This window comes from Camponotus floridanus, unplaced genomic scaffold (genome assembly GCF_003227725.1).
Source record: "Camponotus floridanus strain SB8 unplaced genomic scaffold, Cflo_v7.5 scaffold47, whole genome shotgun sequence".
Taxonomy (NCBI): domain Eukaryota; kingdom Metazoa; phylum Arthropoda; class Insecta; order Hymenoptera; family Formicidae; genus Camponotus; species Camponotus floridanus.
The window spans coordinates 671,402-684,720 of record NW_020229625.1 but is presented as its reverse complement, the minus strand read 5'-3'; the positions used below and the strand labels follow the sequence as shown (position 1 = coordinate 684,720).

General features: G+C 32.0%; 1 protein-coding gene across 1 annotated transcript in view; it reads left to right on the top strand.

The window, feature by feature from the left end:
- The window catches only part of LOC105258514 (neurotrimin), a 244,386-nt gene extending 231,970 nt beyond the window's left edge, over positions 1 to 12,416 (top strand). Inside the window, exons 8-10 of the mRNA XM_011269804.2 lie at positions 773 to 817; positions 10,786 to 10,851; positions 11,854 to 12,416. Of these exons, the coding sequence (XP_011268106.1) occupies positions 773 to 817; positions 10,786 to 10,851; positions 11,854 to 12,011 (269 nt within the window). The 3' untranslated portion in view covers positions 12,012 to 12,416. The remainder of the gene's footprint in view (positions 1 to 772; positions 818 to 10,785; positions 10,852 to 11,853) is intronic.
- Positions 12,417 to 13,319: the final 903 nt, after the last annotated feature.

Below are 13,319 nucleotides of genomic sequence, written 5' to 3'. Positions count from 1 at the left end.
CATTCAATCGTCTTCAGATGATCCCAGGAATCTGTCTTTGAAAGATTAATTATGAGTTTTGGGACACCCTATATATATATTGCATTATTTTCCTTCATATATACATATTTGAGACACTCCGGCGTATCTGGCTTCGACAAAATAACAGTAAAATAGCTCGCTCGTACACTGGCTGCAGCTTAAGCAGCAGCTGTGTTAAAATAGTTGAAATTTTTACGAAATACCGAGTGAATTCCGGCGCGAGGCAGGTCAGACCTTATTATTCTTAAAAGTGCTCGCGCGCTTATGAATAAAACAATATTTCGCAAAATATATTCCCGCGACTACGGGATACGCCTCTCCTCGATTCGGAATCACAGCTCTCTGGGAAAGTTGTTGTATACACTCAACTGACGCGTTATACCTATACGGTTGCGGGGTTAGTACCTATCCAATATGTGAATCGGCTCTCTGAAAACAGCCAAGTGCAAAGTGCGCACGTATACGCGCGTTGAAACTGTTTGCGCTCGTAAAGTAAAAGATAACAAGGAGTTAGGACATGCATAAACAAAGTTGCGAGTTAAAGTGTGACTTGAAAAGAAACTATCCGCGTTGTACATTCCGCTCGTTATTTCTTACGTACAACTGTCGGGCCGCGAATCGCTCTTCAGTGCATCCCCTCGACTCGAGACATCTTCTTCAGTTCGCGCGCTTTAGAAGCGCCTGACGTCACTTTGATGTGCATGATGTAGTATCGTTTGAATAATATTGAACGCTATTATTTGTGTTTCAGCAATATTGAACTCCACTTCCAATGACAGCAACACCAAGCACAAAGGTACTATTTTCTACTTATTGTTACACTGAGAAAAATCATTTGATTGTATCAACAAGACGTATATGATTGAAGGCATTTTGATTCAAATCAAACAAGAATTTCTAGTTATCATGATAAGACTCGATTTTTTTATAACTCGATTTTATATAACAGATTTTACTACAAGGATTTGGTTAGTATTTTCTGGTTGGATCTACAAAATTTCTTGTTACATTAATTTTTTTGCTTGCTTCTTAACTTAACTCGTATTCAATATTTGCCATGAAATGTATATAAAGAATTAGTATTAACGTTAAATCCAAAGTATATTTTTTTTCTCTTACGAGCAGTAATGCCAGAAAGAGGTAGCTCTCTGATTGTGTGTGTTTGAGCTGCGTCCTCTTCTTGCATCACTGTTTATCAGTTTACTTTCTAACAAACTGAACTTAGAATAATTTATTCAATAATCTAGATTGAATTTATGCAATAATCGTGTTGGAATTCAGAATATTAAACAGACTTTTGAGATTAGATGGAAAAAATTTTAGACGACTTGGTGCTGGGGTGTTTAGTATTATTAACCAGAAAATTTGGTAAATTTAACAGGAAAAAATTAATCAGATTCATCTGGTAATTTCTGCAAGAATTCTGGTTCGTCCATTTTCCAACAGACATATTGATTGAATCTACCAGAATTCTAATTAATGCAATCAGATTTTTTCTCAGTACAGTTTAATTTTTAACAAATTGAATTTAAAATAATTTATTCAATAATCTGGATTGAATTTATGCAATAATCTTGTTGGAATTCAGAATATTAAACAGACTTTTGAGATTAGATGGAAAAAATTTTAGACGACTTGGTGCTGGGGTGTTTAATATTATTAACCAGAAAATTTGGTAAATTTAACAGGAAGAAATTAATCAGATTCATCTGGTAATTTCTACAAGAATTCTGGTTCGTCCATTTTCCAACAGACATACTGATTGAATCTACCAGAATTCTAATTAATGCAACCAGATTTTTTCTCAGTACAATTTAATTTTTAACAAATTGAATTTAAAATAATTTATTCAATAATCTGGATTGAATTTATGCAATAATCGTGTTGAAATTCAGAATATTAAACAGACCTTTGAGATTAGATGGAAAAAATTTTAGACTTGGTGCTGGCGAGTTTAGTACACAGTAAAAAATTTTGTGTTAAATTTAACATATTTCACATGTCCCAATTTATTCACTCTAATTTTAATGTTAATTTAACAGAAGGCAAGTATGTAAATAAATAACACAAGTAATGTGTTTAAAAATTAACACAAAAGTGTAACACTTAAACTTTATCTGGAAATAAAATTTATGTTAAATTAACATATTTATAATGTTAAATTTAATTAAAAGAAAATGTTATTCTTACATTTTTATGATAAATAGCAGAGGAAATATGTCGACTTAACATATGGAAACTGTTATAGAGAGAAAAATAACGCAACTTATCTATTCATTTTAACATATAACATATTTCATCAAAAATTCGTGCATGTACATATTAATTGTGTTGTTTTAACTCTTAGAAGCAGTGAATATTAACTCAACGCAGAAATGTCAAAATAACACAATGATAATATGTTACATTAACATAAGAGTATGTTAAAAATTTAACACAAAAATGTTTACACGAGAAAATTTTAACAGAAATATAAAATGTTTTTTACCGTGTATTATTAACCAGAAAATTTGGTAAATTTAACAGGAAGAAATTAATCAGATTCATCTGGTAATTCCTGCAAGAATTCTGGTTCGTCCATTTTCTAACAGACATACTGGTTGAATCTACCAGAATTCTAATTAATGCAACCAAATTTTTTTATCAGTGTAGAGCAGCGATAGAACCAAAGCGTAATTTTCCTTTTTCATGCAGAAAATATATAGCTCTTTTACACATTTTTTAAAAAAAATTCATCATAAGTTTCATTCAGGATCATAGGTTTTTTGTATCGATGAGAAGAAATCTTTCTTGACAGAAAGTCATGATTTAATTTTGAAATTGACTTATGAATTTCAATGGAATCGCGAATGAAGCTACCTCGTCGAGAGATGGCTAAGCCATTGATTAATTAACTGCTTTATTCCAATCTCGTTGTTCGAAATATAAATCGATCATTCGCCCTTATTGCTCGCTTTGTGTTGAGAGGTACTTTTTGAATGATGGAACGTAGTGTACTTCTCCAGCGGACAAACGCGGGTTGCTGATTAATTAGATCGAGTAGTCAGTTTGTGCGATCGAATCAGTGCATCGAACACACTCTGAGCCCAGCCTAAAGTGCACGTTTTAGCATTGTACAGTTATGTAGTAAACAATGTATAATCTCGGCATTATCTTTTATTCTTTGTGTTTTAATTGGGAAAATCTCTTATACAAATGTCTGATATAAAACATGTTCTTTTGTTATAATTTTCACGAGTTAATTTTCAAAATACGTTTTATGATATACAAGGTATTCTTAATAAGTGCGAAAAATTTTAGAAGATGATTCTTTGTCGAAAATTAAGGGAGGTTTTTCATATAAACATAAAAAGTTCTAATAAAAAATTCAACAGGGATTCCTAGTTTCATTCCCTTATAACAATACGGGAGGCTGAAAAAAATATTAATAAATATCCTTTTTACACACTAGTAGAAAGTATCCACCTAATTTCATTTGTTTAACTTGTTCCAAGTTTGAGAAAAAAATAAAAACTTAATTTTTATCTGATTTTTGGAGGAGTGTAACTCTCAGGGAGAGATGTAGGAGTATATGTTTATATGAAAAACATGTAGGAGTATATGTTTATATGAAAAAGTCTCTTAATTTTCGACAAAGAATCATCTCCTAAAATTTTTCGCACAAAGAAAAAAATCTGGTTGCATTAATTAGAATTCTGGTAGATTCAACCAGTATGTTGAAAAATGGACGAACCAGAATTCTTGTAGGAATTATCAGATGAATCTGATTAATTTCTTCCTGTTAAATTTATCAAATTTTTTTATTAATAATACTAAAGTCGCCAGCACCAAGTCGTCTAAAATTTTTTCCATTTAGTTTCAAAAGTCTGTTTAATATTCTAAATTTCAACAAGATTATTGCATAAATTCAATCCAGTTTATTAAATAAATTATTTTAAATTCAGTTTGTTAGAAATTAAACTGATAAACAGCGATGCAAGAAGAAGATGCAGCTCAAACACACAATCAGAGAGCTCCTCTTTCTGGCACTACTGCTCGTAAGAAAAAAAAATATACTTTGGATTTAATGTTAACTAGTTCTTTATATACATTTTATGACAAATATTGAATACGAGTTAAGTTAAGAAGCAAGTAATTAATTAAAGAAGCAAAAAATTAATGTAACAAGAAATTTTATAGATCCAACCAGAAAATACTAACCAAATCCTTATAGTAAAATTTATTAAACGTTCTAATTATATAAAATCGAGTCTTATCATGATAATTAGAAATTCTTGTTTGATTTAACCAAAATGCCTTCAATCATATACGTCTTGTTGGTACAATCAAATGATTTTTCTCAGTGCACTTATTAAGAAATATCCTGTATATTATACCGTTGTAGGAATATAGATTATTATTAAAAAAGAAAAATGCAGCCGCGTAAATAAAGAACTAAGAAGAAGATTATGTATAAATACAACCGACTCGAGTATGTCAATGTTTGGGGCATTTAATAAAAATCTAAACGGATTAACTTTTGAGACAGACGATCCGTCCAATACATCCTTAAACGTTCTTGATTTAAAAAATCGAGTCTTATCATAATAAGTAGAAATTCTTGTCTGATTTAACCAAAATGCCTTCAATCATATACGTCTTGTTGGTACAATCAAACGATTTTTCTCAGTGCACTTATTAAGAAACATCCTGTATATTATACCGTTGTAGAAATATAGATTATTATTAAAAAAGAAAAATGCAGCCGCGTAAATTGCTCGTTCTTCATCTCGCAGAATATTATCAAATATCGCCGGATCGTAATTTTTATCAACGGCGAAAGAGAGATATATATATATATATATATATATATATATATATATATATATATATATATAATCCATCGTGGAACGCAACAAAGGCCGTGCGTCTACGCGAATTCATGTCATCCCCGCTTGTTAAAGGCATTTCAAGTTTTCCATCCGACCAAGTTCGAGCTTCTCCATCGTCAAGTGCGCAGGTTCCAGGGGAGGGTCGGCACTATTTCAGCATGAAACCGCGGATGAATAGGAGCCGTCGTCGTGTCGGGTTACCCGGACCGTCTCGTTTTCACGACAGGCCGCCGTCGCGGACGAAACGCGTACAAAAGTCTGCGCGAGGCTTGATGCAAGCTCCGCGCTCGCGGAACGCGCGGTGCGGGAGATATCGCGATAGCGTAGATAGACGTTTAGAGAAACGACTTTTTAAAGAGACCCGGATGAATACCATTTCGGCTCTCTTGCACCTGCCGCCCTCGTTGCGCCGCCAATCTGCCTTTCATCGCGCGGAGAAAAGAGCAGGGCTGAACTTTCCGAAGGGAGTTCGCTCCTCGGCCTCTTCTTGTACTCGCGCGAACGCGTCAGCATCTCGCACAGCCATGCGTACGACATACTTTCCGTCGAATAACTTGGCGCGTATCTCTTAGCGAGATACTTAGAAGTTCCTCCGGGGAGAAGAACGTTCAATATGTACTTGTAAAAGGACGGAGAAGAGCATATCATGGTTTTAACAGTCGTCACATTATTAATATGAAAATTTTATAGATGTAATTAATTTTAAAACGATGAATGCGCACACGCATCTGGAAAATAGATGATAAATTATTTAATTTCGTCTCTTTGATTTTTCTTTCGTATTACATTACATATTACATTATCAAATGTATCTTTAGCATGCGAATCGGGGGATGAATTCATGGCGAACGAATGTTTAGAGTATCAATTCACGAAAGACTCTTTTCTCTCTGCGCGGTATTTCGAGTACATTTTGATATATTCAAAGAGATAATAATACAGCAAGAGCTTTGTGCTACAATACATCGGCCCCTCAAAGGAGATGGTAAATTACATGTCAGTGCTCTCCGCATCGTGCTTCACTGTATTTCGTTGCACTTTGCCCGAATATTAACTAAACGCAAAGTATTCTATTATCTTTACGTTGAACTTTTTTATTATTCGCTGTAAAAATATATATTTAATCGCGAAATACTGAAACAATAAACAGACCTGATATTTTTGTAAATTACATTTTTCGAGCGAATATTTAAAAACATTACTAATATTTTTATTCTCTAAAAGTGAATCAATGTATTATCATTGAAAAACAGTAAATAGTCACTGATTACAGCAGTTATAAGTACAGCAATGTAAATCAGTGATATTTTATTGAAAGAATCAGTTAATAATTTTGACTGTTTCAATGAGTAATATTTTTCAATATCAGTAATATTTCTTTTGTTATTGTCAGTAATATTAAACTATAATTCATCTCTCTATCTATTTCATATAAAATTAAAAATTTTATTTATATTTACTAAATATTTATTATATTAAAAATTTTATTTTATTTATATTACATGCATATTGAACTTGTTATTTTAAATAGATAACGAACAAATAATTTTCATTAAGTCGCCAGACATTTATTTGTCCGACTTATAAAAATCGATTTAATATCTGAAGCCTCTCTATTGAGATTGGATCGGAAATTAAATCGAAGTAATACTTCTAATTTTAAATGTCACTCTTTGCAAATTTTATATAATTCTTATAAATAAAATTAAATACGAGAGAGATAGCAATTATAACGATAAATAAACGAACTATCGATTACTGGTTTTACAGTAAAATTTACTGATTTTACAGTGAATTTTATTTTAACTGAGCATAATCAGTGAGATATAAGATAAAATAACGAAAAAATAAGCGTTTTCACGCGAAGATCAGTAAAATATTCACTATTCTCAGTGAAATCTTATTTTACTGTTTAAATTAGTGATATTTTCACTGGTTCACTTTTAGAGAGTATATTTCATACATAAAACAATCTATTTGTTTATATATAATAACCCGCATATATTATAATTATTTGCATTATTAATTCGATGCTGAAAAGTCGAGTCGTAAAATCCTTTTAATAAGAGAAAATAAGTAAGTGGTATAAATGATGGATGATTGTGTGCATATCAGTCATACGTTTCATAGGTATAGATACGTATTTAAGGCTGAGACGCGCTGTCGCGCTTCTTGACCGTGCAAGGTGCGCGCTATTATAACGTAATATAACTACTATATCAGGATGAAAAATGCCGATATAAAATCCAGGCTTTGAAGTATGTGCTTTAAGACACTTCCGACGGCCGTGATATAGCTTCGAGACGCTCGAGTCTTCTCTCTCGTTGCTTTAATGATTCATTTCGCAACGGGAAAACTTTAAACATCTCCGCGCCATCTTCGTTTTATGGCTAATCGATGTTTTTACGGCCACGCGGACTCCTCTCGGCCGCGAATACGAGCCTCGTCGCAGGTCTTTATGCAGTCGTCGTCCTGAAAAGCGCAAGATGGCTGGAAATAAAGGCAAATATGAGCGCGAATTGAAATTTTTCATTACGCAATCAACGTTACTTGGACGTAAATCGGCTCGTTGCGACGGTTCTCTCTTCTTTTTTTCGCGCGACCCTCCGAATGCACGTGTTGCCGTCCGTTCGCCAGGAGCAGTGTTTGCTGTAGATAATTTCAAAATTAGCTAGATAAAGATAAAGATCAAAATCCGTAAATTTATCTTAGATGAGATGAAGATGATTTTGCTTTTACTTAATCTAGATGAAAGATGAGATAATTTAGATAATTATATAGATATTTTTGTTTATTTTAGAAGACTATAAATATTTGTAAAAAATGTGACGCAGATTATAAATGGGATATTAAAATCATAAACACATATTCTTTCTCTTTTCCTAAAGAATATTTAAATAATAGCAAAGGTATATAAATGATAAATATTTATTAATTAATTTATATTTATAATATATTTATAATATATTAATAATATAATAATATATATTATATAATATTATATAATGATATATATTTATAATATATTAATAACCCATACGGCACAGAAATATTGCAGCAACATTGCAGAAATATTTCTTTGCAAGATTGCAACATTGCAGAAATGTTGCAAAATATTGCTGCAACGTTGCTGCAATATTGCAGCAACGGTAAAATGTCCGCTTGTAGAAATATTGCAATGCAATATTGCAGCAATGTTACGGTGCAACGTATTTATAATATTAAAACGCGTTTTGCTACAAATGCAAACACCGTTTTAAATTTAATAAATAAACTTTGAAAATATAAAAACATGTTTCAGAAAGATAAGAAAAAATGCCTTTAAAAAAACATCTATTAGTGTTTTTATTAGATATTTCTTAAATATTTATCTCAATAATATTACATATAATTATTTTACATACATTCGACATCAGAATATTTTAATATGTGCAATAAATTAATTATTTTCTATTATTTTCTATTTTCAATTAAGAAAAATCTGTTTAATATTCTGAAATCCAATAAAGGATCCAGATTATTAAACAAATTATTTGTTTAATAATCTAGATCCCTCATTAGGATTAAGTAAATCAAGTCAGTTTATCGCCAGAAATTAAACTGACACAAGAAATATAATTACTACATTAATCCTTTGTAGACCTTATATCCATCTTAAATGAATTCGAATACGAGTTAGTTAAATTGGGTGTCACCGCGTAGCGGCAAGTAAAGAAACACATGTTATACATTTTCGCTATGTTAAAACGTTGCTACAACATTGCCAAAGTAATATTACAAAATAATGTCTCTGCATTAGTGCAGCAACATTACACTGCAGTGAGTAATATTGTAACATTGCAGCAACGTTGCAGCAAGCTTCTGTGCTATATGGGAATATATAATAATATATTTATAATATATTAATAATAATAATATAAAAAATATATTTTAGATATTTCAGATAGATTTTTAGAAGCTTGCTTGGAAAACTTTTTTGCATAATGAAAACGTCATCTTAGACAATTTTTAGATAAGATGACATATATTTTTCATCTAAGATAAAGATAAAGATACTTTGTATTTCTTCATCTAGTTAAAGATAAAGATGATCCATTTCTTTATCTAGATGATTATCTAGATAATTTTATCTAGATACCAGCAAACACTGGCCAGGAGGAGGCGAAATTTTTTGGCAGTAGTGTACGATGGTATAACCGTATACACAAATTACCATAATTAGCAGCGCGCGCGTTCCTAGCGGCAATAAATAATCGGCGCACGAAGGCGATGTCAACGCGAGCTGCTCGTAAAAAGCAGCTTACTCTCATATTTCACCAAGTATCTTCCGCACCATCATAATGAAAAATCCGGGATTTATTATTGACCCGTCTTCGGTCCGACTTCCCGTTCGCCCGACGCCCGGAAATCGATATATGCAAAATATTTTGATGCCAACAGATTGGGAGGCGACGTTGCATCGCGCGATGGAAGATTTATAGAGACCGGGTCTCTCTCGGTGTGTCGCGGCTCAATTTTATTGAACTCTTTCCACCTCGCCACATACGCTTCGAGGGTTAAATATACACCTCTGTGTATAGATACGGGTCTCTCCCGCCGAGTTAAATGCGCGAAACACAATATACATGGATATGACACGAAAATAATGGAAAACGGAAAATAGATCATTTCTATCGCGAGACTCGAAGCGCGAATTTGACCGCACGTATCCAATTCTTAATTCTTAATGAGGTTATTTCAATGTCTCTTGTCGGATTCATCTGATAAAAATAATAGGGACGGGACGAACGGGTCAATTTGAGGACAAACGATGCGGCGTTCCTGGGGTGGAAACTTAACAACGTGAAGGCAAACACATTGGTCATACCTTAAACCCTTTCGCAATCCACGGACTGGCCTTATCGAGTACGAACGGCCACGTTTTCATTCGTTCTTCTCATTACTTGAGAAAACACACGGTCGAAGCCGCATTTTTCACGGAGACAAACGAACTCGCCCTCTCATCGCGAGCAAAACGCTAAATCGCTTTTCCAATAGCGATCCTCTACTTTACCCGCTTTAAAACCTTTTTATCGTTATTTAACATTAAATTTGCTCCATTTACGTATTTTTGACATGGTAAAAATAAAATCATATGCAATTTTTTTGAAAGCGTTTCTCTTACCGCTTAAATTGCGCAAGATTGAAATAAACAAATTCAAAACAAAAAGGTAATGAATCTTTGAAAAATTGCTTTTGTCAAGATTTTATGGCCAAAAGTTGACTCACATAAAATATTTATTGGAAAAGACTAAATCACTATCGAAGAAGTAAACTCAATTCGAATATATTAGCTCGGATGTATTTATTCCGCGACATAAACTAGTCTCGTAAATCGTTTTCTCTCTTCGTGTCGGCTGTCATCGCTATTTCTCTTGCAATTGATTTAACAACCGTCGTCATTAGTCTCGTGACGTACCACCCGAAACCGAATACCACATCGCGAAATAAATTGCTTTAAAGACATTCAACGGGCACCAATTAATCAAAGAAGACGGAATGAGAAAACAACAGAAATAATAGGACTCGATTGAATGTTTCATTCGTAAATTTACGAAAGTTTGGCAACACTGATTTGTTCACGTTTACGTAACAAAGTAAGTTATTAAATAAAACTTCGTAATTGGTATATTTAACGATTGCCGATTAACAGTGCTATAACATTGTTACAAAATTGACCTGATAAAAATCTGGATAAAGACCTAAGAGGATGAAGATAACGAAATATTTATATAATTATTGCTTATGAATAAAAGTATCCGTAAATATTTACTTAAGCAATATTGACAATATCAAAATATAAACTTTGCCTCAAGGTGGAACGAAATCGATCAATATTTCACTCTGTTTACAGGTAAACCAAAACATAATTCAGGAAACGATATCCTGGGGGGAAATCAAGATATGCTAAAAGATCCAGGTACATATTGAACATCAAAATTTAATAAAGATGATTGCATGTCGAGTACTCTTCTTAATTCATTTCAATATCTTAAATATTTTCAATCATCTGTTATAAATTCGATAAATCGAATGACGTTTTGGTTCCTTATTATTCGCATGAAAATCATCGTAAATGTTGCGCTTTCAAGCTAAAAAATTAAAGTTTTTTTCATTTCTCTTTTATGATAATACAATACTCTATCCTGCTCTCTAAAAGTGAATCAGTGAAAATATCACTAATTTAAATAGTAAACTAAGATTTCATTGAGAATCAGTGAGTATTTTACTGATCTTCGCGTGGAAACGCTTATTTTTCCGTTATTTTATCTTATATCTCACTGATTATGCTCAGCTAAAATAAAATTCACTGTAAAATCAGTAAATTTTACTGTAAAACCAGTAATCGATAGTCCGTTCATTTACCGCTACGATCGCTATCTCTCTCGTATTTAATTTTAGTTATAAGAATTATATAAAGTTTGCAAAGAGGGACATTTAAAATTAGAAGTATTACTTCGATTTAATTTCCGATGCAATCTCAATAGAGAGGCTTCAGATATTAAATTGATATTTATAAGTCGGACAAAATAAATGTCTGGCGACTTAATAAAAATTATTTGTTCGTTAACTATTTAAAATAACAAATTCAATATGCATGTAATATAAATAAAATAAAATTTTTAATTTAATAAATATTTAGTAAATATAAATAAAATTTTTAATTTTATATGAAATAGATAGAGAGATGAATTGTAGTTTAATATTACTGACAATAACGAAAGGAATATTACTGATATTGAGAAATATTACTGATTGAAACAGTCAAAATTATTAACTGATTCTTTCAATAAAATATCACTGATTTACATTGCTGTACTTATAACTGCTGTAATCAGTGACTATTTTCTGTTTTTCAGTGATAATACACTGATTCGCTTTTAGAGAGTGACAATATGTATTTTAAAATCTGCCATTATAGATCTGAACCTACGAGGTCGTAAGGAGAACAATGGCGACGTAACGGACTATGGATCCAGCGCCAACAGCAATGGCAGCTCGTTACTCTTGATGATTCTCGTCGCGCTGTGCCTCTGCCTCCATCATCATCCGCAAATGCGTACGCTGCATCCTGCCTGAAATCTATCAGCAACGGCATTGCACGCCATCACGCGCGTACTTCGATCATCGAACCATGTGACTTTGTACATCCACTTGTAAATCCATCGCTCAGGGACTTCAGTCGAGGATGAATATCGTCGAGGACTGCGTTGACCACACTACACTTTAAATTTAAACGATAAGATAATAATACTGTAAGTAGCATTAGTGGCGGCTCCGCTAGTGCGGAGCTCGCTAAGGGAGGATTACGACTTAAGGGATGGTCATTGCGGACAATTTCGGGTCTGGAGTTCGGTGCGCAAATCTTATGTGGCCGAAATCATGTTGCAACGTTGGGAAACGCCTACTCTTTATTTATGGGAATTTGTGAATTAGCAACCGCAGAGGTAACTGAATAATCTGTAAATTTTAAACATTATAACAACCGTGATAAAGTATCAAATTTTTGAAAATATTTTAAATTAATATTTTGATTATTCTCTTAATTATTTTAATATAATTTTTACTTAAGGATGTATTGGAGATATATTACAATCAATGAGATTGCCGTGAATTTTTAATTTAACATTCTTAATAACATTCTAAATCGTCATGAATTATTTCAAATTTTTTTTACTTGCTGTTTTAAAAGTTATTAATTTTTGAATTTTGCGATTTTAACATAGGATCTTATGTAAACGTTCAAGAGACAGGTAATAAATTATTCACAAACTATAAGAAAACAATGATAAAAATTTCATTCTGTAATATTATATTCTTCAAACATATAAAAATGTTCCCACAAAGTTTTCAAACGATTTACTTGCTCGTTTTGAAATTATTATTAAAAAATAACTGTGATTATCGATCTGACGTAATATTAATGATAAAACGTGGCAACATTTTCTTGGAAATTAAGATCTATTCATATTAAAGAATACTTTGAAGTATAATTTCGTGATTTTTAAAAAATTTTTGATCAATTAGAATTCGTATTCTGCCTAACTTTAATTTTTTGGTACTTTGGATTAACTTTTGAGACAGATGGTCCGTCCAATACATTCTTAAAAGAAGAACTCTTGTTTTTTGCTTGGTATCAATAATTTTGTGTTATAATTATTTCACAATATTGTGAAATAGCTTTTTGCATATATATCTAAAAAAAACTTGTCTATAAAATAATAGAAGTATTTCTTATCGATTGAGTAAACGAGAATAAAATCTGATAATGATCAATCTTGACAACAAGCAATAAGCGAAAATTGAGAAGATAAATTTCTATGAAGAAATAGGTCAACGAAAGATGAACACTATTGACATTGTTTTGCGTCATTTTTAATTGGCTAT